Raw genomic sequence first — 25,912 nt, forward strand, 5'->3', positions numbered from 1 at the left:
TGCATAAGAAAGCAGGACATTTTACCTTTATTCTTCTAATGATGTTAGTTTAATATCTTCTAAATATTTTTACTTGTAGTCCCCAAATTTAACCAAACATCTAATCTTGTAGATATTCGTGCTCCTCAATCACTGATCCTTGGTAGTAAAGTTCCAAGCAAAAAAACTTCCCAAGTCATATCTATTGTTGAGATAAGCAAGAAAATTTCTTTTTTTACTTATTTGGCATTCTTAGCAAATGGAAAACAACAATCTTTGAAAAATTTAAAAATATACAAGAGCTCCAATTGTGTTAGATTTTTTTTTTTTTTTAGATACATCGGCTGCTTACATTATTCTAGCATGAACATAGCCACCTAAATCAAGAGAAAAGATGGATCATCGTTGGAGGAACAAATGTATGACATTCAGAAAATCTTTTCAAAATGTTAAGCAGCAAAAAAGATGATCTAGTTAGCAACATTATTTGTCTCTTAGTATGCATGCATGGCCTAATAGGTACCATACTTTCTTTTTTGTGTCAAAGTCTTTCGTGCACACACCCGCTCGATCCAACTTTGAGATACACGATCACGCGATCGCACCTCTCAAAACGGCTGAGTGGAAGACCCGGATCCTATGAACCCAAAACCATGGGTGCTTAGGGACCAGGATCGACTCCACGCTCTCAAATTAACGGCCAAGCCCTTGATAGGCTCACCTCTTGGTGAGATGACCCCGCCCAAATATACGGGCGTTCACGGGCACCTCCCTACTGCCTTGGTACCTTATCCACCCCTGTTCTCTTCCAAACACTCGGCATATCCTCCCAATGGATTCCACACTTCCCTCCATGATCAGACCCCACACCAAACTCTAGAGTAAAAAGAATAGAAAGCGAGCGAGCGAGCGAGAGAGAGAGAGAGAGAGAGAGAGTTGCAATGGCTTCAGCCACAGCTAGAGCCAGCTTCTCCTTTCGCCACCTCCACACCCTGCACGCCGCGAAGCCCACTAAAAACCACCTCCCCCATCCCTTCCCAACCTCCAAAACTCCCATCCTCTCCCCTTCCCACAAGCCACTTGTAATCCTCCATCGCTTCGCCGTCTCCTCCGTCGACGTCTCCAAAGAAGACAAGCCCGTCGCCCGACCAGAAGGAGACCCCTCCCCTGACCCACCCCCCGCCCCCGCACAGCAGGAACCGAAGCTCGACCCTCGCCGCGTCGAGGAGCGGTTCGCGGTGCTCAACACCGGAATTTACGAGTGCCGGTCGTGCGGTTACCGCTACGACGAGGCGCTCGGCGACCCCTCCTACCCAATTCCGCCCGGGCTGCAATTCGCGAAGCTCCCCGACGACTGGCGGTGCCCGACGTGCGGCGCCGCCAAGTCCTTCTTCGAGAGCAAGAGTGTGGAGATTGCTGGGTTTGCGGAGAACCAGCAGTTCGGACTTGGGGGCAACACGCTGACAGCAGGGCAGAAGGCATTCCTCATCTATGGCGGCCTCTTGCTTGGCTTCGTGCTCTTCCTTAGCGGCTACTTCTTGCAATAACATGGGCTCAGGGAGGTAAAAAAAATAGCTGTAGCACATGTTGGATGTAGTAAAAATCCTCTTCTCTGCAGTTACATGTGAAATAAAACCAATTTGGAAATGCGTACTTGCTGTTTGTTTCAATTAGAAAAAGAAACACTTCAGAAGCATTATGTTGCTCGTATGCCTTACATTTCCGTCGGATATATTTGAACACTCTTGGTTTCTTACTGATGCTATTTGAAATTATACAAGGAATTGAGGGAGGGATTTACTTGTAGAAGATTACAAAACTTTCGATGAAGCATTAGTGCTGCTGATGAAATATGCTTTCCATTGATGAGTTCTGGATAAAACTATGAGGTGTTTATTTGGTTATGTGAAATTAATATATATAAGCCTAAGCCTAATTCTTACTCATGTGGAAAGCTTTAAGCAGTGTATAATGAAGTTAGGAAAGAATCAGCTTTATAAATTCAATAGAATGCTCACTTCTAAAATAATAATCTCATCTTGAGCCCCTTAAGCTGAATCGTTTGGCTTTTGCTCTTGTTTCTTATCTTCTTTTCTTCTTGTTCTTTTGGAATCCATCGAGGGACACGTTTGATGTGTGCAGTAATTAAGTTGTACCAGTCTAGCCTGTAGGACTAATCCCTTTCGAAAGACTTTAATGCATATGAGGAGAAAATCAGTTTTATAATAGTAAAGCATTAAGTTTTCTCTCAAAAAACAGTAAAGCATTAAAGGATGTAATTTGAGAAGATTGAAGAGAAGTTATAAGGAGTTTAAAGAAATGAACGGCGACATCTATACCTATACTTTAGAAGGAGGCCCAATCATGTCTGTATGAATCTATCAATTGGACACCCATGATATACCAGGAATTTGGACAAATTCTCCAAATAGAAGCAATGTTACATAACATGACTTGTTTGGTAAGCAATTCACAATGCTGCAGGAATAAAATCCGAAGGCTAATATTCTAATCCTGAAGTGCCAAAGTAATTATATGACACTAGTTCAGAATAAGGATTTAGATGTTGGTATCTTGAAATCAATGCCTATGGTATGTATGCTGCCATCAGATAATGTCACGGAATGAGGATCTGTAGCTGGTTCATAAGGGTCGATGATGTTTGGTGTAGGCCAGCACACAACCCTGTCATATAAGTTGAGCCCTGGAACATGGCTAGCCATGCATGCCAGACCAGCTACAGTAGTTTGTGTTTAATACTTCATTTAGAGGAGACATGCTCCTAAAATATATCCACAGTATGCTAAAACCATTGCTTGCTTGAGCACAAGTTATACGGCATGACATATCTTCCACCTACAGTGATTTAAAATAAAAAGGAACATGTAATTACATATCTTCCACCTACAGTGATTTAAAATAAAAAGGAACATGTACTTCATTCTTGTTATGTACGGCAACTTATAGATGACCAAAACTGTTTCCTTACTATTCTCAGCATCTTCACCAGGGTGTGATTGCAAAGAGAATGATCAAGGAAGTTCATTTGATCATAGTCGTGCAGTTGACAGTTCTCTTTCTACGCGCACTTTACTAGGGGATTCTGCTATCTGGGTTAGCTGGAAGGCGTATCTTGTATAGTATACACCATCCTTCATGTTAATGCTCATCCTGTCACCTCTTTGTAATGCACAATATTGTTACTTTCTTATCAATATATCTCATGGTTTGCTGTAACTGTTTTCTTTTTGTGGTTTGCTGCTGTGACATCTTGTTTATGTGCTTTTCTTATGAAGGAGAGAAACGTGTAATTGATTTTGATTCTTAATTTTAGCACACATGATGGTGTCCGATGTCAATCTCGTTTTAAATCTAAGTTGTCTATTTGCCATAGTTCTCCTTTCTTTGGAAGCACATGACTTCATGTAGGAGAGAGAGAGCGTCCTGTACATGAATTTTGCTATCAGACTAGAAAATTCCCCTTTTGAGCACAATAAAGGAGAATTTTCCAGCTTAAGTGATCCGCATAAACAAACATATTATGTACTTTGAATTTTATGTCTAGCGGTGGGCGATAGATTTAGTGTTTCCTTGTGGTAGCATTTTTCTGACTACACACTGTCAATAGTTACAGCAGTAGTGTGGTTTTGTAGGAGCATAGGAGACATGGTATGTCATAATGAACCATTTGTCTGTTCAATCTTAAGTTCTGCCTTCACTTTCCAGGTCTCAGATGCAGTAATCAGTGGTGCCACAGCTCTCTTTGTGGGTTGTTTTGAATAACTTCTTTATGTATCAATCCAAATCCTTGATTTTAGCTTGAACATTTGAAAAATGTTTTGTTACTAGCAACCCCTTTCTAATTATGAAGTGTTACTGGATGCTGTATTCTTTTTTAAGTTTTGAAGCATCGGCTTATTGCCCAGGCAACTCTTTGTTCCTATAGTATAAGGAGGCACTAAAAGAAGAGAGGATTTTTTTTCTTTCTTTTTTCTTTTTTTTTTGAATGGAAAGACAAGAGAAGATCTAACAGAAAGTAGTTTAATACACATTGACTGCAGTGACTTTGTTGAATTGCAATTGCCGAAGTTTTTGGAAATCGCTGAGAATTTCATGCTCGTTGCAGTAATTGTGCTTTATGGAAGATGTGTTTGGCTGGTCTTGATGAATTCTTCATATCGCCGTAAATATCCTCTAGCTGAACATTTTTCTGCTATTATGCTGAAAGGGCTCCAACAGAGAATATTAGGTTTATAATTGTGATGTGGCTCATTTGGGATATCAGCAGGAGATCAGATGGTTCTGGAAATTTGGAAAAGAATGAGTAAAGAGAACGGTGCTTAACCGAAGCACTGTCAGCAATAGGATTTGCCCTTCTCATTCTGATATGCTCCTTTCATGATGCTTTCTGGTGTGCTGCATTCATGATGCTGGAACCTTATTTTAAGCAACCAGGCCATTACTCATGGCCTCAATCGAAAGACATGATCCCCATCCTAGTTCTTATACTGATCTTGGATGCCGATTCCAGTTGATCTTAGTATTGCTAAAATTTCACATTACCTTGATTTCAGTAATAGTGATAATCTCAGTTTCTATCCACTTCCGGCCGGTCTTATGTAGTGGTGTCAGATTATTCCCCTTTTCTATTTAATATCTTGATTTCAGTCCCAATCTCAATCCTTGGAGACAAGCATATCCTTGACCTCATCTTATGTTGTGTGTCTTAACATTGATCCTCCTCCCAATTCCTGAATTTAAACAACCATTTGAGACCGAGACTGAGGGGATATCCGTAGGTACCTTTCAGATCCAGACTATACTCTTTTAAGCCCTGAGTTCAATCTCAACTGAAGAACTGCGAATTTGAATTGAGTCTTGAGCATAGCGCTGCTTTTAATATCAGTATTATTATCTTCCGATATTAAATAATTATTGTCCTAAATCATAATATAGCAGAAGCCTCAATATAATAAGGCTGTAAATGAACCAAGTTGACCCTGAATAGATCAATCTAAACAGGCTCTATCAAGCTTGTTTAATTAGGACAATAAACCAAGTTCATTTTTCACAAACGAGCATGCCTGAAAACTTTCAGCTTGTGAAAACAAATAGAAGCTTGGTCTCAGCTTGATAAGAAGCTGTTCAGTTAACAAGCAAGCAAAGTTTGAATATTTTTGCCTAAGCTTAGCTCAACTTCAGCTGATCTCGAGCTCACATATATAAATGGAGCCTGAGCAACTTGGCTCAGCTTGTCCGCACCATAGATGCTTGGACATTAAAATAGTTAAGACTATTTTAAGGGAGAAATGTATTAATCCTGCAATACGGACAACCTAGAAAAATCTCAGCTTATAACAAACTGAGCCCTAGTGCCACCTGTAGAAAGAAAAAAACAACCCCATTAGTTTTGACATACGTATGCTATATGCAAGTTTTATGATAGTAGAATCAGCATTCATAAGGGAAAAATTGAATTTAGGTCTTAGACCTGTCATGCAAGCGACTGGATAATGTCCTGTCTCAATACATTGAACTACTCAGCAAAGAACCAATTTATCCCTCTCCATCCCCATCTTGCAACAGTTCAAATGTTTCTGAAAACAGGATAGTTGAAGCATGATACCATGTAAAGGTCTGACGACAGATAATCAGGTCACATCATCGGACAGCCTAATATGGACAAATGGTGATCTTTAAATATGATATAACCTTCATACTGCATAAAAAGTCCAATACATACAGCACTGACCTTACAACCATCTTAAAACATATGCATTAGGTACAATCAGAAGTACACAAAAGCACCAGTTACCATGATCTTACAGACTAATAAGTGATATATATTCATGAAAGCTACATACATCCATATGGTATGTGCTTTTGATTCCCCTAGTTACACACTTGCAGCGCAATCTGCTAATGCACAGTCATGTATTCCAAGCAAAGGCATGAAAAGTCTTCTTAAACCGCTTTAGCAAACCCTATTCTTTTATTACCAAAGTCAAACACTGTATGATATGCACCCATGAAAACATCTCCAAGAATCCTGCAAGCAAAGAATTTTTGTTAGAACAGGTTCATCATACCCCACACATGCAATTCATATATGTTTATATGATATATGCTCTTGTTGTAATGTGGTTAATAAAATTGCACAGCATACCAGAGGGGACCTCGAGGAGGTGGCACGTCAAATGCCATAAACCCACTTATGCAGACACTTGTGTATCCTTGCTCAACTTTTAGAACATACTGAAAATTGGAATAAGAAAATGAACAGTTACGATGAATCAAAGATCAAAAGTTTAAGCATTGTTATCGACGACAATCACATTTAGGACTAATATCAGAAGAGCTCATTATTATGTGTTCATGTATACTGAGATAAGAAGAAAGCAATATATTATAAGCCTTAATCCATCTGTTTGGATTTGGCAGGCAGACTGTAAGAAAATAAGTAGCTAACAGGTCAATTGATAGGGAGAGGAAGGACACTTTTTCCAAGTGCAAGGACTATTGCAATACTTCTGAGAGTTAATTCTCATAATAAACACAAAAAGAGTTTACAATGGTTTAAACTTAAATGGTTCTCCTTCCATGAGTTTTATTGTATCGTTCAGTTCAATAATAACATCAAGCAACCTTAGTAAAATCACTGCAAACTAAAGAGAGAAACCCAAACTGCTAAAGTATCTGTCATTATATAATGATATCTGCTGGAGTTGAGACACATCAGACCGTTCCTATCTTCCTTTACTAAATATTGTTCATATAGCTAACCATCAGTAATATCAACTCGGCAGTTAGTTAACAACAAAATTTGGTACAATTTTAGCTGCACAAAAGAGCCAGCTGACCCAAGTAATAAGCTGCTCGGTCTTCATTATGATGTAAAAAGGGTATTTGAGCTCAAGTAGAGCTAGAGTGGAGCCTAACAGTAGATGTTCAAGCTTGGCTTGTTAAAAGAACGAGCTTGAAAGAGTTTTCCGTCAAGCCCAAGATTCTATATTTCTTTCTATAAACCCAGACTGTTCAGGCTTGCTCATTTATCTGTGAAGCTTTAAATGAGGTATGCACTTGGCTCATTTCCTAACAACATGAGCTTAATCAAGCCCGTCGTCAAGCCAAGCCTGAGCTGCTCATGAACATCTTTCTTTTGTTTGGAGCCCTAGATATGACCTTGTAGACAATTTCCGGGCAAGAGTTTTATGGAGCACCATTTGATCTGGTAAAAATCACCACCTCACTTTGCTATTAAAGAAAAAAAAATCGCGCTCTTGCACAGAATCTTTAGAACATGAAGGTCAGAAATAACAAAATTATATTGTGCTGAAAGTTAAAGAATGGTCAGCATCAAACTCCATATCTTTTAGTTTCCAAAGCAAATACGACCTCAACTATTATAAAGCACATAATAACATTTCCATATATAGCCTGTTAAGAGAAAGAAAATGCAATGATAAATCAACTAAACCACATGAGAAAATGCAAGACAAGTGGATTTGTAAGGCATAATTTATCCATGAATCCCTTTAGTATTAAGTATTAACAATTGCCACGTGTTTGTAGCATAGATTATATTTGGGGTTGCTGCTTCTTTTTTTTCTCCAGCTCTCAGTACAATTTACAGTTCTCAATATAAAAAGTAAACAAGAGTAATTTCAATATGATGACCAGATCATACAGCAATAGTTAATGATATTTGAAGTGATAAAGTCTAATATATTATCTCCTTACCTCTTCTGGAGTTAGGCTGAAAACTTTTTCGGCAATTGTAAATGAAATATTTGGCATGCTTGCAATCTGATCACAGCTAACAGTTGATTCTCCACTGGGGCTTGGCAGACGTTCACACAGCTGCAAAGCATTTGGAATATGTCACTTCTATGTATTTAAAAAACTATCGACTATATATTCAAATAACATGGGACTACCTATAAAGCAAACTACCTCATTAGCATAGGCCAAAATTCGTTCCTTAGTTTTATTTTCTCTCAGTTGATTTTCAATCCAAACAACAGCCATCTCACAAGCAGTACATAAAACATCTTGATTAAGAGATGAATCTTCCTCCTTTTGCTTGTCAACCACGGAATCAATGCCAGTACTGCATGAAATTATATTTCTTATTTCAATAGTTATAAATGAAACCAGAGACAACGAACACCTGAATAAAAAAAATAAAGATAAAACAGTTGTCATGCAACTGGAGAATGATTATGATTAACTAACCCGACATATCGAGCTCCATCAAATATGCATAGGCCAATCTTGCTGCACACTTTATCTGGTCGAGTCTGCAACCATTCAAACACATTCAGATCACAATAAGAAAACAGTGACAACCTTATAGGAGAAACTATAATTATCCGTACATCTATTATGATAAAGGAGTAGAAAAACAAAGAACAAACCTGTGCAACCAACAACTCCAGTATCAACTCTCCATACTGTTTAACGACCTCTTTACATTCCATGCTCACAACTCCTTCTGCACCAATGGCGTGATTTATTTGGGTGACTATGGTCTGAAATCATTAAAAAGATCAAATATAAATTTTCACCTGTGTTATTTACAAGAACATCAATACAATTAAACAACTGCGGTAATGAATTGCATATTTTGGATGATTTTATCACAACAGATACTAGCTCTTCTTGCCTCAGTCTCATTTTGTGAGATGCAGAGTTGGATATTGTGGAACAGTATCAGCAGTATTCAACTAATGGAATCATGTTTTTCGCTAGAGCAGAAGTTTTTAGATAACACATGGTGACATCTGAGGCTAACTCACAAGAATTCATAATTAAAAGATATGAAAATTTAAGAAAATTCAAAGTCATAACTCTTTGTCGAGTATGCTAGCAAAAACTCTCAAGCATAGAGTATTATGTCACTAAAGCCAGAAGAGAAGCCCTTTTTTTGCATGCATGCACATCGTCAGTTATAGTGTTGAGCATATACAATCCAGGTGACGGCAAGTATGGATTGCAGTCATCTCCCATCTTGTTAATTTTTCCCTAAAATTTGTATAACTTGATAAAAACACTCTCATTATAAGAGAAGCCATTCTTTTGCTTCTCTTCTGCAAGAACTGTACTAACAAAGTGTATGTAACAAAACTGGAAGTACTATAGAGGTATGATATATGGTCACTTACAATGAAAAAAGGACATTAAATGGTCTTGTTTGGCTGAGAGCACGTGCAAGCGATAATAATAAAAGGAGAACCATCTAATATAAGAGCCTGGTAAAATACTCAGGAAACTGCACCAACAAGATTTGAACCCAGAACCCCCAGAGGGGGGTTGCAACTGCCAGGCTCTATCCCATAGTTTCAATAATCATAAATTGTATATATGCTGCATATCAGTGAAAAATGTTAGGACCCCAGGATGACTGGTGCAATACCTTGAAACGCACTTCAGTTAAGATTTTTTATGTTAAAAAAATACTAAAGCTAATTGCAATACTTGCATGAGTCTCAAGGTGAACATTGTAAACAACTCTGTCGATGTTCATACATATAGCTTTAGGGGAAAGGATACCTACAAGCTTAGAACTGCTAGGTACCTTATACAGAGAAAGACAATGAGCCCCAGTTATTAACAAAGCCACTGTTATGCTTTTGCTGCATCAGTATAACATTTGTTCAGCCTGCATCATTATATCTCCATAGTATGTGTCCTAAACTTTTTCTAATCCCTGCATAACTAATGTAGTTCTATCTTTAATGATAATACAAAGCTCTCAATCTCGCCAGCACTTGAAAACCCCAAAACAAGAAATAATCCCCAAAACTCTAGAAAAGGCAAAAATATACATGTATGGACCCTTCAGTGGGCCTCAGACCCAGGCCAAGTGCCCGAGCTTAGGACAGGCCCTTTTGGTAATGTCTCCTCTAAATACAAGACACACCATAACACTGTTAATGGAAAAAAGATATAGTGAGTTTGGTGTACTCAAACATGAAGTAAACAGGAACCAAAAGGAAATCATAATAATCATGAGAAAGAAAGAGAAACTAGCCAGAAAACTATAATTGGGTCTTCCAGAAAGAGACCACAAATAGACAACTGGAATGTGAAGGCTAAAAATCAGGTGAAATAGCAAACAAAGACAGCATCTTTCCAAAGAAACTACTTAGTTGGCATGATTATCCATCATAGCTTTGTCTTAAAGCAAGAGAAAAAAGAAATGAGCTCTGCACAACAACCTATAAATATACCTTCAAGACAAGATACAGTGACTATTGGTGATAACATGGAAATAACCAGGGAAATTAAAGAACTGCTGAGATATCTCATAAAAGCAGGAAAATGTAGCATCTACAAGAGCCAACAAAATCATCTATTTGAAAACACTTAATTGTTTTAAGTGCTTGAAGGAACATACAGTTGGCCCTGCAAGCAAGGAAGTTCCAGAATCTACAATAGCAGCACAGCCATCAGCACAATAGCCTGCATGACAAAAAGTTTTCGAAGTCTTGTTCAGAAACATCATGTTGCATGATATGACAGCAGTTCATGTGTAGACAGACGGAAAGTATTACCAGTTGATTGGCCATCAATCAGGAAATCTCCCATGTCAAACTGAAAAAAGAAAGGGGGATAAAAGAGGTCATGAGTGAAAATATGTTAGTTGTCACAACTCGCAAGAATATAAAGGAATCTAGGTTCATTCTCTGCACAACTTCGTCTGTTTGGGACTACCTGCCAGTATCCTTCACTAGTTACTGGAACATAGGAATGTTCGCCCTTAAAATGTCTTGGATCAACACCTCCAAAAATAAGCTCGCCCCCATTCACATCGTCTGCATCTCTATTTAGCCAGAACGAGAATACCTTCTTGTCAATTAAATCCTGCTCAACCATGCTATACCTGTGATGAGTAATAAAAGAAAGCCTAAGGTTTGGCAACATCACATAGAATATACCCTGTAACATATGGATTCAAAGAATGATAAGGTAAAATATTTCAAGGATATTGTGAGGCCCAATAGTCCCACATCGGAAAGACTCGTTCCAGAGCCTGGGCATATGAGGCGGGTGTCTCCAAATCCTGCAAACGCGTTTTGGGTGGAAAACAAAACCGGAGAGGGGTGAAGGACGCTTGCGTGAAGCCCCAGAACCGGACAATATCTGGCAGGGGAGCCCCGTGTTCCCCCCTCATGTGGCCCCCACGTGGGCACTAGGTGCCTCACGTGCCTCGCAGAGGCGGGGGCGTGACATTTGGTATCAGAGCCGAGGACGGCTCTTGTCCGATGGTGGGAAAGGTGTGAGGCCCAATAGTCCCACATCGGAAAGACTTGTTCCAGAGCCTGGGCATATGAGGCGGGTGTCTCCAAATCCTGCAGACGCGTTTTGGGTGGAAAACAAAATAGGAGAGGGGTGAAGGACGCTTGCGTGAAGCCCCAGAACCGGACAATATCTGGCAGGGGAGCCCCGTGTTCCCCCCTCATGTGGCCCCCACGTGGGCACTAGGTGCCTCACGTGCCTTGCAGAGGCGGGGGCGTGACAGATATAATCCAAATAAACTAATATAAGGGAGAAATGATATACCAAAGTGGGGGACAATCACCAACAGAAATTTCAGGAAAGCCAAGACCAAGTATGCCATCAAACTTTGCTAATACAAATGTGAGGCTCGACTCTCGTGTTGTCTCAATGAAAACCTGAAATATGATACACGTCACTTATTCAATAGGTGGGAGAAAGATCTAACCTACAAAGCATCAATACCTGAAATTGCAGAGTTGAAGGTAATTAAAAAAAAAAAACTAACTTGATCTTTAACGGCGAGGTCTCCAACTTGTACATTATCTTGGCTAAAGAAACCAGAAATTGCTCCGGAACCATAAGTAATTTCGCATGATTCTCCTGTTAAGCCAAAAATAAATAAATAAATAAATGATTTAAATGTTGATGTTTTCATTCTAAAACAAGCAGCAAGAATTGGTCAATAAGGAATGTATTAGGGGGAAAGGGAAAAGTATCAAAGTGAACCCTTGAAACCTCAAACAGACAACTTCTAACAAATCAGAACTTATATGACTAATAATTAATTTGTGCATATTTTATCTAAAGTGTGATCACAGATGATTTAAAACTGAAACTAAATACACAAATTCTAGATTAAGCAGGACTTCTAATCTAGCAAGTCAAATTCTAGGAGACAATAAAGTACAAAATTAAAAGAAGAAATGTGGTGACACCAAACAAGCAATTGCATTTAAAAAATCAGCAATGGAAAATGAAAAGTTGTCGGATGAATTCACAGTGTTACATTGTATTTGAGCAAATGGTTGATGTAAACAGGAAGAGCATATAAAGTACTTTTAAAATCCAATCATAACTAAGTATATTTACATTAAAAAAAAAAAATACAGTAAGGGCAACTACTTATCAGATCTCACATAGTTTTGAATAATATCCAGATTCTCATAAGTTCAGAACAAGTGGCATACCATTCTTTGTGTAAGTGGCTGATGAGCTTGCTCTATACCTATGATGGAAGTAACAGGCAATCTGCAAGGATTTACATTTTCAAATTAATGTGTTTCTATTCATTTGCACCAAGAAAGACAACCATATGATGAGAACCTAGAATCTTACAGAAAAGTAGCACTTTGATGATGGGACCCACAAGTTGGAGCTTCCAGTATCAAATATGACCGTGAAATTTTGTGGAGGCGTGCCAATACCAATCTCTCCAAAGTATTGAGCATCCATATAGTTCTTCAAAGATATTATGTCTACATCAGAATCAGCCAGACTATGATGAAGACCGTTCTTTTGCATATGGATCATCATTTTCCTTGCAATTTTTGCAGCATTGAGAGTCTCAGTATCTAAGGGTTTTTTCTTTAGACCAATTCTTAGTAATCCATCAGATGAAGCATGGAGAAGCAAGGAGCATGTCAAAGTCCACAAACAGATATACAACAGAACAAATCTATGCCCCATTTTTAATAAAGCACCTGCAGAAAAACAGCAAAACATGAGTTGCATGCGACTAAGAAATGGGATCTTGCATATATGAGATAAAGGATTCGACAAGAGAAAGAAAAGTAGCAAACCACATGCCACATAAATAGGGACTTGTTGAATTGTAACATCAATAACATGAAAACTAGAAAAGAGAATCCACTTGATCTTCAAATCAGCATTCTTAACTTTTATTTATTAACACTCTATATGATATCAAAAGCAACTTTTGGTGCTATATATCTGTTGTCATTTACTATGCATTCATTTCTCATCAGTTGAAATGAATCCTGTGGTGCAACCCATGTCTCAAAATAGAAAACTAGAAAAGAGAAGGAACAAGCTACACAAGATATTTGAAGCTCCAAATTAAGATTAAAAAAATGCAGATGCGATCTATTAACAGTCATACATTTAGTCCATGCAAATCTAGAAAAAAGATAAAAACACAGAAAGTCTAAGTTAATCAAGGAAAAGCCGTGAACATTGGAAGACATACTTTAGCAAAAGGAAAAGAAACCATACAAAAAAAAGAATTTAACAAAAAAAAACATTAATAGTTTTAACAGTGCTCAAAGCCTACCTTGCGAGTAAAATAAGAATAACAGTTATAGAAAAAAGGAAAAGGCGCAATCTAGGAAAACAAAAAATTTTAAAACAGTTTAGAGATATGAGTAATTGAGAAAAATAAGCATATAATATTGATGTCTCAATCTAGGTTACACTGTTTTCATGATAGGCACAACTTCTAAAGAGACCGTTAAGAATCATAAGAAGCACTAGATCATAAGTAATATTGCTATATTATCGTAGTTATTACGATAGTTGTGTAAGGTAAGTAGTTACCCTCATGATCAAGCATCATCCACAGATATCACACTAGCAAGCTAAGAAAGTTCATGTGGCTTGAACCGATTATGTGATTGGAAAAAAAAAATGTCAAACCCATTCAGAATCCAAGCAGAAAAAAATCTTGGAATACCTAAAAGTCGACCAAACGACCAGTACAGGAGGGGTGTGATGGTTTGCTTAAAATATAAAAATTAAAATGAATAATTTACTCAACTATTGGATAGTATAAATCATCAAAGACAATAGTCATATTTAAAGGGCCAACCTAAGAGTATCAAGCAGAAATTGAACAAGTACACCTACAAAACCATCATATATGAGATGTGAAAAATTGATGACTATCCCCATATTTTCTTCTTCTTTTTTGAAAACAAAAAAGAAAACATCCACAGGAGGTCTTAAATCTCAAGAGAAGCAAAATTATCACCAGAAAACCACTAAAACAAAAACTTTAAAGAGAAAAAAAAAATAGAAAAAGAAAGCAAGAGAAGAGAAGGCCACAGAGCGTACTTGGCACAGAGAGTAGAAGATGGAAACACTGAAAAAGAAAGAAACCCCGATATGCTTAGAAACAAAGTGCTCAAATATCTGACCAAGTAATGAAAAAACTTGTGGGTCTGGCTTTATGCCTGACCAAAAATCCCTACATGCTTGGAGAGAGGTATCAGATAAAAAAAATCTGAACAAATTATACCAAAAATAGTGGGTCAAAATAACAAGATCATACCTTAGCAACCAAGCTTTGGAGAGATGGGAGCGAGAACTGAGAGAAATGAGGAAAGGGAGGTAGATAGCTACCCAACAAGTTAAAGGTGGAAAAGGCTAGCAGCTGCGAGAAATCCAACCTTATCAGACGTCAGTACTTGTGAATTAAATGGCCTAAACTACTTATAATAATAATGTTGTCTTGACCACGTATGTCGAAAAACGACCGCAAAACAAAAAATCTTGGCTCTCGGGGAAGGGCAAAGCATAACCTGGTGGACCCCACCTGTTGTCGGATACGAAAATCCCCCGCAGTAAGCGGGCAATCGGGTCGAATCATACACAGCTCCAGTCGGATGTGGTTGGGATCAAAAATTCATCAACCTTGATTGGATCTCATTATTAAATAAATCAAAATTTTATATCTATATCTAACCTATTTATTAAATAAATAATTCAATCAAATCCACGTAACTTATATATTGAATGAGTGTCAAATTGAATTGAGTGAGTTAAATAGGCTAAATAGACTTTTAACAGTTTCAATAAATTTAAACAGATTAAACAAATTCGGCGGATAAGATTAAACAGATATCGAGGCCCAAGCCTGATATGTTTGCGATCGGTAGCCCAAGCCTATTTTCATAATTAATTAATTATTAGTATGAACGGACAATGTCTTTAGAAATATTTCATATCTCTGTTTAGGAGCATTTCGTATCAATATTATGGATGCCTGGATTGACCTGGCCTAGTTTATCGAACCACCATTATGGATGAAGCATTCGCACTTCGTATGGACCTACATGTGATTTTCATAGAAAATAATATAATATCTACAATAATAATTATTGCTAAAAATTAAAAATAATGCACAACAGTGTCATGATAATAATGTTAATTGCTTATGTAAATGTTAATTATTTAAACTTACTCAAGCGGGGAAACTAAACGACTTTTAATAAGGGGAGAAAAGCTTCTAATAAGCAAAAAGAATGGGCGGATAGAGAGTTGTGTGGAGAATAAAAATGGATAAATTGGTTAGAATATACTTATTAGAAACTAGTGCTTGGGCTATGCAAATGATTAAATTAAGGTGGGAGAAAGGAGTTTTTTTTATTTATTGTTCCAATGCCAGATCTTGCACTTGCGGCTTATGTAGGAGAGAGAAGTAAAATAGAAAAAGTCTGAATGGATCGAGTCAGAGACTATAAGAGACATCTTACAAAACTAGAGGAGTTAGTGTGATATGTTAGAACGGATAAAAGGTGGAAATAAGGCGGTAAATGCTGGTTAAGTTCATGTAAGTGGTAAACCTAAAGGTTGTCTAGAAAGATAAAACTTTTAATTATAATACAGAAACTGCAGGCAAAAGCAAAACTTCTGATTATAATATGGAATCTGCAAGAAGAAAAAACATGCCGAAGATGAAAATAAAGAGTAAAATTGTGTAGGGAGAATGATTGAAGAAAATATTACACTTAGTCGACATGGCTACTTATATAGAGGCCACGATCAAGTTATAGTGGTGCGACTCTTATAGAATTACACCTTAATTGGATAGTGGAGATCCTTCATTGATAATTCGAACCATTGGATACGATCTTTTACCTCTAAATTGCTAATATACTAAAATTTGTATGATTTAGAGACCTCTAGTTTATGTAACAAGTGGCCAAGTATGTTGTATTATTTAAAATATCTAAATTTTGACCATTGATGCATGGGTTAGGAGTTCCAAATCATATGAATTTTTACATGTAAGCATTTTAAACATAGTAGATCTCATCTATTGGCTCGTGTCATCTATGTGGAACCTCCATCATTTAATTCGAAAAGGATGTAATACTATAAAAGTTGCACCAGATATAACTCGAATGTGACCCTACATATATGGATGAGAGGACGTTAGGCACCGGTAAAATAGAAAAAGATTTTACACAAATTTATACTAGAATATGCAATTATTGGATATGGCAAAAAGGCTTACCAAGGATAATGGGTTATGTAGATCTAAATGATTTTCAATTTAAAGTAACTAGAGAGCTAATTCAGTATTGGAATTTTGGGGTTATGGAATAGAAAGAGGCAAAAATCCAATTGGAGGAATTGCCTTAGTAAATTTGGAATAAGGTTAAGGGTGTCCGGTAGTTGGGTTATTTTAATTTTTAAACTCTACTTAATATAAGATGGATCATGTATGTCCGGTGAATGAAGTCTCCTAATCTTACTCCGAGCCGTGACAATTTAAGAAACAAGAAACCGGACTCTTAGTTCTCCTTTGATTAACCAATTAATCAACTAAGTATCCTTCATTGTTCGATGGATCTTAGGAATCTAATACCAAATAGACATCATAATTACCAATAATTATCCATAAATAAAGTAAATTATTTAGTGAATGCCTTAAAAAGTGTATCTGATACGAAATAATGACTTTATTGGGACACTAATTCCATCAAGCCTTTTAGTCCCTGACTGTTTAACCCTCATTTGTTCTTAGCTGCGAAGAAAGAGAATGGGAGTCTCTTTTGTAATACATATAGTATTTACAACAACATCTTGTTGTAATACATATAGTATTTATAAAAGATATAACCCTTTTTTTTTCATCAAGCATTTATTTAAAATTGATAAATAATTGGATCAGTTCTGTGAAAATCCTGTGAACTAGAAGACACTACAGCACAGATTCATTCATTAGGAAGAAATCCAAATAATACCTTTCGGTTAGCTATTTTGGACGAGATCATGAATTGTTAGAGGTCCATCTTTAGTATTTGTTAATATATTTTTAATAGTACATATAATTTTTTCTTATAATTTTTTCTCTAGTTTTTAGGTGTACGTGGAATTATACTATGACCATTTAAAACAAAATTAGAATCGATTCTCTTGTACCAATTTTTTCTGCTGTGGCGATATCACTCCGTTCAAGAAATAATGTCGTTGCTCAAATCTTGATAGCTGATAATCCGAGCATTAATATGTCTCAGAAAATGCTCGGAGCAAAACAAAATACAACCAATGCCAGGGCTCTGGGCCATGTCTCATCACGACGGCGGTCATCCGGTATATGTCCATTGTTGAAAGGCAGCAAGCGGGTCTTCCTTGAGGGAGATTCATCTGTGGTTGTCGATTGGCTCCGAGGGGCGGATCGGTTTGGGGATGGTCATTCCCTCATTAGGGAAGTCCGTAGGATGGTATGGTTGATGGGCGATGTTCAGATAGGACATGTGTTCAGGGAGACGAACAGGGCTGCAGACTGGGTCGCCTCTCATGCTGCCCGGCATTTCGGAGATTTTACTTGGACGTCTGATGATGACGTTCATCCTTATTTGCATCTTTTACTTTCTCGCGATTTAGCAGGTTGTACTCACGTTAGAGTTATATGAAATGAGTAGCCGCTTTTAATCAAAAAAAAAAAAAAAAAAAAAAAGAAGAAAAGAAAAGAAAAGAAAGAAAGAAAGAAAAAAAAGGAGGAGGAGGGCAGCAAGCGTCCCGTCCCGCTGCTTTTAAAAGAACCGACTCCCCTCCAAAAGGTAAAGAAAAGACCAAGATCCCTCCAACTTTTCCTCTTCTCCTCCTCCTCGCTCCCAACTCGGTGAGCGAGGGATCCGGAGTGCGATGGGAGACTTTGATGATTGGGGTCTCAGCGCCGAACAACTCGACTTCCTCGAGGAGGACGCCAAGAGGAAGATCTCCGAGAGGAGTACCTCCGCCGCCGCCGCCGCCGCCGCCGCCTCCGCCTCCGCCTCCGCCTCCTCGTCCCCCCTCCCGTCTCGGACCACCGTCCCCAGTGGTTCCCCTCATGAGGGTTTCCAGCAGCCTCCCTCGAAGACTTCCTTGGAGTCGCGCCATAAAAAGGTTGTCGCTTGGGTTCTTCTGTTTGATTCGTCTGGAGTGTGCAATTACGCACCCGTGCTTGAAATTTCTAGGTTTTGTGTTTGATCGTGCCAAGAAAGTGATTTCGAGCTCTCCAGAGGCTTCAAGATGGGATCTTTTTTTAACGAGTTACAATGCCTGCATTTCCGAAAACAAATGAGTCGGGTTCTTGATTGGTTTCTCCCTGGCCTTTTTCATATTAATTTATGCTCTAATTATATGGAAATTACCAAAGCGAGAAATCGATGTGTGAAATGGAAGTGAAAGATGGTTCATATGATTTTAGATTCCAATAGCACTTGAGCCCGTAGCAAGGAACTCTTTTGTGAAAAAAGAAACAGATTCTTACTGTATGCGTTTATGCATGCAGAGCGCGTGCATTTGGATGCGTGTTGGGCATATGGGTGGTTGGAAAAAGGTTTCTCGTTATTTACAATTTTTAGTCAATCAGTGGTTGACAATCTTTGATTTGGCTTTCTGTAAAATGAGGATTGGATTTCAAAGAACAAGAAATTAATGAATCACAAGATTTCCTTTGTAGTATTAACATTTATTGTTTGTTCAGGTGAATAATTTTGATCTGCTTGGTGGGAGTTAGGAGCTTACTTTCTTTTTTTTTCTTTTCATTTTTTTCTTCTGGAGAGAAAGGGATGGAGACCCATCCACGTTATAATTATCTCTAAGTCCGTTTTCCTGGGGACGCACCACCAAGACTCGAACCTAGAACCTTTGTTTGCTAGGTGAAGGGGTATGACCTCTGAGGCAACCTTCAGTTAATAGCTTTAAATTATCTAAATTGTAATTTCAGTCCATATAAGACGTATTTCGACCTTCAGCAGTCACTAACAATGGTTTCATGATAATCCTGTGTTGTTTGAGGTGCAAGGCACAAGTGAAGCACACACCAAGCGCCTTAGCTACCTCAATGTTGGTGCCTTTTTTGCGCCTTGAAGAAAGCCTAGGTGCAGAAAGCACATGTTTACACTTTGCAATCATAGACTCTTGATTTTGACCAGGTTTTTGGGGATTCTTGGTCGAAAAAAGAAAGACTGCCTCCTCCTCCTCCTCCTCTTCTCCACCCATCCCCTAATGCTTCTTTTTTCCATATTTGTGTTCATAAGTTGATAATTCATTGCTAAATGTGTTTAGAATCATGTATTCATTATTATGTATATTGATATTTTTGCACCTTACTTTATAAAGGCGGGAGTCTTCTGTTGCACCTTGTGTCTGGGCTCTAAGAGGCGTTAGTGCCTTAGTGCATAGTGAGCCTTTAACAGCTATGTGATCATCTTTTTATCGGTTTAAGCAATGTTGTTAAAGGCACTTCGGGCGCTCACCTCGGTGCTCAAGCAACACGGAGAAGCCCCTAAGCATCTCAATAGTCCCTATGCAAGGGGAGTTTACTAAGGTGATGCCTAGCGAGCACCTGAGACAAAGCAAGAGACATTTGGGAAGTGGTATTTTGACATGGTGTTCTAAAAGGTGTGAAATATGATATCTTTGGTGCAAGAAAATTATGATTTTTGATATTGAAACTTGAATAACTATCTTATAATGCTTGTATTTTTTTTTTGAAAGATACATATGGTATTTATTTCTACAATGTTTATCGAACTTTTCAAAAAATCAGCATCTTGCTTTGTTCAGGCAAGGACCTTTCGCTTTTGATAGCCTTGGGTTTAATGCCTGGCACTGATATTTAATCTTATTTTACATAGGACCAGGGTCGACGGAACCATCCTGAACCGGATGATTCCGATCATTTCGAGCTGTACAAGTGAGCCACCGATATGGTTTCGGCAACGAAAATAGAACCCGTTGCCGGAGACGCAAAAGGAGAAGGAAAGAGAGAGCTAGCGGGGGAGGGGAGAGAGAGAGGGCGGGACGCCGGCGGAGGCCGTTAGAGGCTAGCGGAGGCCGATGGAGGCTGGTTTCGGCTGCAGGAAGTGAGGTTGTGGCTGCTGCTCTCCTGTTTCGAACGAAATAGGGTCCGGCTGCAGTCTTAAAAAAATTCGTGATTTGTAAGTAAAGTCGGCAAATCGCTTTTCTTAAAAATTGTGAATTTTTTTAAGACCGCGGTCGGACCTTATTTCGTTCAAAATAGGGGCAGCAGCCGCGGCCTCGCTTCCCGCGGCTGAGGCTGGCCTCTACCGACGTCCAGCCCTCTCTCTCCCTCCCTCCCTCGCTCGCTCTTTCTCTTTTCCTCTCTTCCACGGTTCCTATCTCGGTACAGGCCCGACACGACCCGTACCGAGTCGTCCCGCCAGAGAACCGGTACGGTGCTCGGTACCTATTCCTCTGACCTTACACAAGACACCTAACTATGGTATTTCATGATGGCTGAATGAAGGTTTGCCATCTCTATACCGACCCTGTAGCAATACCATTTTGTTACTATGTTGGTGTGCTTAGTACGGGGGATGGTTTGATGTACCAAGTATTGGTATGCCTCCCATATCACATACCAGTTCGGTACTGATACAATCAGTATGCATCAGTACCAGCTGTAAACCTTGGGCTAAACACTTGCTGTCTTTTTGGCCTTGGTCTATAAGGAGATTTATGAGTGTTCTTTCTTGTTGGTTGGCTAGAATGATGGACCTTTGTGTTGTCATAAGATGTCCTTGTTGAGTTCAATCATGTAAATAGAGTAAGCACCTTGCCTTGCTGATGCAGGAAGACTTTTGGCTTGTTTTGCAGCCGAGCTAAGATTCCTAAAGGGATTTAATGAAAGGAACCTGAGATACCAGGCCCGCCAAGTAGGAAAAAAACTGAATGCAAGAAAAAAGGGCAAAGTGTTCTATGAAACCAGTCATCTTTCTCTTAATAAACATATATATTTTTAAAATCAGATGGTAATTTGTTTTTCGTCTCCTTTTATCTCCAAATCTTCTCTACTAGCACTGCACCAGTCCTACCTTTTCTTTTTATTATTTAACTTTTTTTTTTGATCTTCATAAATCAGAAAATCTAATTCTATAACTGTTCTTTGGTAAAATGCACTCTGCATCTACTTGGTTTTAATATTTTAATGGATTTGGTGATGTATTTGGAGCATTTGTTATGTAGAGAACAACTTTTCTAATCATTGGTGCTCCAGAACATGGTATTAGTAATGCAAACTTTAGATTAAAATTTTGCAGGTGTTGCCTTTATTCTGTCTTCTAACACCTCTACTCTGACGTAGGTAGAAACCTGTTCTCCTTCAAGATTGCACCCATCAGATATGTCAAAAGTTACTGGTATATCTATCTGCTCACAATTTTCTATGTTGAACTATTGATTATCTTGATTCTTTAAGATTTCCATGTTCCCTTACTTTTCTGCTAGTATGGCATTGTTGGTGATTTCAATGTTATGTGTACCTTTTTATGTGTCTTTCAAGAGAACCATAGTAAAGACGACCTGCCTAAGCTCTCTGTCAGAATTTATCTTCATGCTAGTGGTGCCATTGCTGCGAAGTTTCCTTACCATCAGGTTGTGCATCTGCTCTGACTTGTCAAATGTTCTAACTGCACTGCTTTGGTGGCATCTCTGTGACATTTTTCTTGTATGCATGATTCATTTCCCAGGTAGTTGTAGAGGCTTTTCACAAGATTCCTAAAGCTAGCTGGCATGGAAAAGAAAGGTTGTGCCCATCTATGATATAGTTTGAACTTTGAAGTTTAGTTTTGCACTCTAGGTTGTATGAAACTATTAACTCCTTTTCCCTTTTTCTTTCCCTTGTCATTTTAAAACCATAGGCTGTGGATGTTCCCTTCATCCTCCCTGGCGACTGCTGAAGAAGTTCTTAATTCAGTGAATGGTGCAATTATTGAGGTAACCTCTTTGTATTTTAGAATGTCATGTGCTGCAGGTACAGCTATTTTGCACTTATACCTTTAACTAACAAAAACTATTAATGAACAAGGAACAAATGCCATTTATATACCATGGTATGGATTATGCATTTTGCATCTGATGGACAAACAAATAGTAACCTGTAGTATCATGGAGCCTATATTTAATTGAAGTTCTGTTCCAAACACTCCATAAATAACTTGCTTGAGCACACATTCCTACCAGGTCCAGAATCTAGATCCGCTAGTTCGCCGTGCCTTTGCTGCAGCCTGTGCTGCTCCAGATCTTCGAGGTAAATGTATACTGGTTATGTTTGAGAACTCCACATTCGATATGTTGGCTTCATCTACTTACGATACATCTTGAATACAAATACTATCTTTGCTCTCTTTCTGTTTACCTTTGAGTGTTAAATGGGAAATTGTGCATTCACATGCATCAAACAATGACATCAGTCTTTCGTTTTAGTACTTATGCGAGTGTGTTATAACTAATGTTTGTGTCATGTTTAAGCATGGCTTTTTCCCATCACGGTTTATTGCTTATCCATTCTTCACCTCATTTTTCTTTTGGCAAGCATGTGCAAAGGTATAAGAAGTAAATTAGAATTTTGAATGATAGATCATAACTGATCCTTGGGGATCTTTGCTCCTACCTTTTCTGTTAATCAAATAACTAAGAAAATTTCCTTTTTCTCACATTAAAATTGGCTAATCTTTATTTTTTACTCCTATTTGTTGATTTTTTGATGATATGACATGTCACTGGTTGCAGTTCTGGGTGTTTTTTTTTTGGATGCATAACATCCAGTATCAAATCTGTTTCACGAATATACGAATATCTCTAGACAATTCTTTGTATACTATTGAGTGAAACCTGAATGACATCTATCTTCACTTAACTTAGTTTTGTATAATTCTTGTAAGTTTTTTTTCTTCATCATTTTGGTTACTAACTCAATAGTCTTCTGGGAAGTTTTATATGACAGGATGCCAAGTTATCTCGAATCAAAACTTCTGCCATTCCAGAGAGAAGGAGTTAGGTATGAAGCATGCAAGCTCTTCTTTTGATTGGTTAGGAAAATATTATTTAGATGAATATTAAGGCGTATATCTCATTAAGGTTGGTGAGGTTTGATAAATCAAGGATTTTTCTGCATCGCACTTTTCGTTAGGTGTACTACATTGAAAGGAGTATTTAAGTGGATAACAGTCTCTCCTTAAATGGAGTATTTTTCTGCGTAGCACTTTTAGTTTGAATCAGAGTACTTGATGGTCAGCAATTGTGGTAATATCAACAAATTCCTCGTACGTTGCAACAAAAATCCATTATCCAGCATTCCATGACTAAGTTGGTGATAGGGCATGCTTGAAGAAAATAAAATAGAATAGGCCACTGGATTAATCTAAAACATAATTCTTATCACTCTAGAATACCCACAGTGGTACGTGTAACTAAAACAGGATCTTCAAGCAGTATGTCTTCTAAACTAAAATAAATTAATTTTTCTTTTCTGCAGATAACTGAAGCCCTTTTACCTTCACTTCATCTTTAGGTTCATTAAGATTAGAGTAGCTGCCATCTAAAGATGGCTGGTCCATCTCAGCCTGCTAGATATTAAGTGTCCTTATATTGCATCGCAGTCGAATGTATAGAAAAAGGTCCTATCAGAGTTCGAACTTGTTCACAAAAATCTTCAAAATAGAAAAGCAATATTTCTAGTTTCTTCCAAATAAAAATTTGAATTAATTTTTAGACATTTGCTATGAGTTTAAATTTATGCTAATTTTGATGCTTATGAGGGATCCACCTTGTTGGTTCACTGCTGCAAAATGCAAATTCTGTAAGTTCAAAATATTTTTAACGGTATAGTCCTAAAGTTGAAAAACATATTGAAATTGTTGATTGGGTGTGAACCAGCTGCTTCTTGGTCCATCATCTCTCATTATAGCTTTAAGGCTTGGTGGTTTAGACTGGTAGTGATCCTTATATCAGAAGTTTAAAACTAATACTTTAACATTTGAATGCTTATTTTTGAAATAATATGTGATGCAAAATTTGTTTTTCCTTGCACTGACCCACTTAAACTTTAGTTATAGTTCATTTCATACCCTCTGCAATAAAATATTTTCATAGTTTGGAAATAGTCTGCTTTTAAACATTTGGTAAGGAATATTTGAACCAATGTGGAGCCTATTCAGTGATCCTTCTCTCCCCAATATCTTCAATCATAACATTTATAAATTTCCAAAAAATTATTACATAAGCAACAGATCTGCTTATTCAAAACTTGCTAAACACATTTACTTTTTTTTTTTGTTCTGCAATCATTCTGTGCCAAGATTTTTTTTTTGTTGAAAATATGCATTATGTGCCAAGATATTCTTCACTACTGCAAAGGTTAAGGGTTTCGAATATGGCTTGTTCTGCATGGTGAAACTTTTATTCTTTATCATGTGCAACTTGAGTCAACCTAACACTGCCAGCAGTTTCTCTAAGCATTAGCACCTGACTGTGTAACACACCCACCATTAGTGCAACATCTCACGGCCCATTGTAGTTGTTATGGGAGCAGGAACCTTCTCAGTTTATATTATGAGCTCCATTCGATCACATGTAGGGAATGGAAGTTTCACAAGGGCAGATGGAGATACATTATAACCTTGGGTTTGCTTTTGAGAAAGTTGTACAGGAAGCCCTCTTTAGGATTTTATGATGGCATAATAACTGTTGTACTGCATCAAGTATTCAATATTCACCTTTAGTTCCTTTGAAGTTGATATTTAATTCATAAAACTATCTATGTTTTAGGTTTGTGTTGCAGCATGGTGGACGAGCTCTTTTAGCAGATGAGATGGGTCTTGGGAAGACAATACAGGTAAAGTGGTCTTGCCTCCGGCTAAGAGTCAGTCAAGGATTACTTCACAAGGAATAGAGAAGACTTTGTTTTCACAAAGAGGCTTACGGGCATTTGCAGCACCACACTTTTGATCAGTTCATGTGCATTAATTTAGAATATTTATGCTCTTAAAACTCTTATAGTTCCTATAACTATTTTGATCGACCTTTTCCAAAATTGGATACTGGCAAACCATCACGGTTGACTTCCTTTCAACTACATGCCCAACCCTTTTTGTGCAGATTTCATCATTTCTGAACAAATCCAAAGATCTTTAGCTTTGAATTAGGGGTCAAAAGAGTGGTTTTTGTAGGACCTCTAAAAAAGTTGGGTTTCTTTTATGTGGTATTTGTCTGACAAATCTGAAAACCTCGATGGTTGTAGTGGAAAGTTTCTCGTTCTTATTGATGCATATTACCCTCCTCTGATCATGTTTCTTGGCTGTATGCTTAGATGCAAAAATTGGTCACTTTGTGGTTCTTTCTAATTGGATCACTTTGTGGTTCTTTCTTTGCTAGAACTCATTCACTTTTAGTAAGTCTCAACGTGGGCTTATAATTGGAACGTGAGTTTTTCTTTGTGAATCAGCTTTCTCTATATCCTTTTGAACAACTTTGGTTTATGTATCTTAACACCCTTCTCTTTCTTGGTCCTTGTAATTTTACTATGAAGTTAATCAGCATGATTGCCTGCCAATATCGACAATTCATTTTTCCAGTCCAACTCTTATAGATGGTTTTCTCGGGTGAAATGCAGGCT

At 37.9% G+C, this 25,912-nt stretch overlaps 3 protein-coding genes across 9 annotated transcripts in view; 2 read left to right on the forward strand and 1 right to left on the reverse strand.

Moving 5' to 3' along the window:
- Positions 1 to 774: 774 nt before the first annotated feature.
- LOC103714728 (Rubredoxin-like superfamily protein) lies at positions 775 to 3,216 on the forward strand. Of its 2 annotated transcripts, none has more exons than XM_008802102.5 (2): positions 775 to 1,541; positions 2,978 to 3,216. In XM_008802102.5, the coding sequence occupies exon 1, from the start codon at positions 921 to 923 to the stop codon at positions 1,524 to 1,526; it is 606 nt and encodes a 201-aa protein (XP_008800324.3). In that variant the 5' UTR covers positions 775 to 920; the 3' UTR covers positions 1,527 to 1,541; positions 2,978 to 3,216. The 2 variants fall into 2 exon arrangements, with proteins under 2 accessions (XP_008800324.3, XP_008800323.3); XM_008802101.5 differs by having other exon boundaries at positions 2,990 to 3,216.
- Positions 3,217 to 5,669: 2,453 nt separating this feature from the next.
- LOC103714729 (aspartic proteinase-like) lies at positions 5,670 to 14,761 on the reverse strand. Of its 3 annotated transcripts, none has more exons than XM_088714806.2 (15): positions 14,549 to 14,687; positions 14,332 to 14,464; positions 12,598 to 12,962; positions 12,450 to 12,510; positions 11,768 to 11,862; positions 11,545 to 11,657; positions 10,696 to 10,864; positions 10,536 to 10,575; positions 10,379 to 10,443; positions 8,397 to 8,510; positions 8,215 to 8,279; positions 7,933 to 8,089; positions 7,720 to 7,839; positions 6,146 to 6,234; positions 5,670 to 6,028 (listed from the first exon to the last, which is right to left on the reverse strand). In XM_088714806.2, the coding sequence occupies exons 3-15, from the start codon at positions 12,946 to 12,948 to the stop codon at positions 5,944 to 5,946; spliced, it is 1,524 nt and encodes a 507-aa protein (XP_088570932.2). In that variant the 5' UTR covers positions 12,949 to 12,962; positions 14,332 to 14,464; positions 14,549 to 14,687; the 3' UTR covers positions 5,670 to 5,943. The 3 variants fall into 3 exon arrangements, with proteins under 3 accessions (XP_088570932.2, XP_008800326.3, XP_008800325.3); XM_008802104.6 differs by having other exon boundaries at positions 14,332 to 14,359; positions 14,549 to 14,686; XM_008802103.6 differs by lacking the exon at positions 14,332 to 14,464 and having other exon boundaries at positions 14,549 to 14,761.
- A 3,273-nt stretch (positions 14,762 to 18,034) lies between these two features.
- CHR18 (chromatin remodeling factor18) overlaps positions 18,035 to 25,912 on the forward strand; it is a 29,653-nt gene continuing 21,775 nt past the window's right edge. For 3 of the 4 annotated variants that reach the window (XR_015974847.2, XM_008802107.5, XM_088714808.2), the window contains exons 1-8: positions 18,035 to 18,393; positions 21,602 to 21,656; positions 21,800 to 21,891; positions 21,987 to 22,042; positions 22,158 to 22,233; positions 22,480 to 22,546; positions 23,230 to 23,296; positions 25,066 to 25,132. Coding sequence is in view for 3 of the 4 variants with exons in the window: in XM_008802107.5 (XP_008800329.3) it covers positions 18,154 to 18,393; positions 21,602 to 21,656; positions 21,800 to 21,891; positions 21,987 to 22,042; positions 22,158 to 22,233; positions 22,480 to 22,546; positions 23,230 to 23,296; positions 25,066 to 25,132 (720 nt within the window). In the remaining variant the exon portion in view is untranslated. The remainder of the gene's footprint in view (positions 18,394 to 21,601; positions 21,657 to 21,799; positions 21,892 to 21,986; positions 22,043 to 22,157; positions 22,234 to 22,479; positions 22,547 to 23,229; positions 23,297 to 25,065; positions 25,133 to 25,912) is intronic. The other variant, XM_008802109.5, reaches the window with a different exon arrangement.

Source organism: Phoenix dactylifera, chromosome 2 (assembly GCF_051530095.1).
Source record: "Phoenix dactylifera cultivar Ajwa chromosome 2, Ajwa_hap1_PhDact_Kaust_v1.1, whole genome shotgun sequence".
Classification (NCBI taxonomy): Eukaryota; Viridiplantae; Streptophyta; class Magnoliopsida; order Arecales; family Arecaceae; genus Phoenix; species Phoenix dactylifera.

Excerpts from the sequence above, each read along its gene's own strand:
- LOC103714728 (XM_008802102.5), top strand. The coding sequence starts at position 921 with ATGGCTTCAGCCACAGCTAGAGCCAGCTTCTCCTTTCGCCACCTCCAC.
- LOC103714729 (XM_008802103.6), bottom strand. The coding sequence starts at position 12,948 with ATGGGGCATAGATTTGTTCTGTTGTATATCTGTTTGTGGACTTTGACA. Across the intron at positions 10,865-11,544 it reads GGTGATTGTCCCCCACTTTG|GTATAGCATGGTTGAGCAGG; the intron begins GTATATCATTTC and ends TACTCATCACAG. Across the intron at positions 10,444-10,535 it reads GATTGATGGCCAATCAACTG|GCTATTGTGCTGATGGCTGT; the intron begins GTAATACTTTCC and ends TTTGTCATGCAG.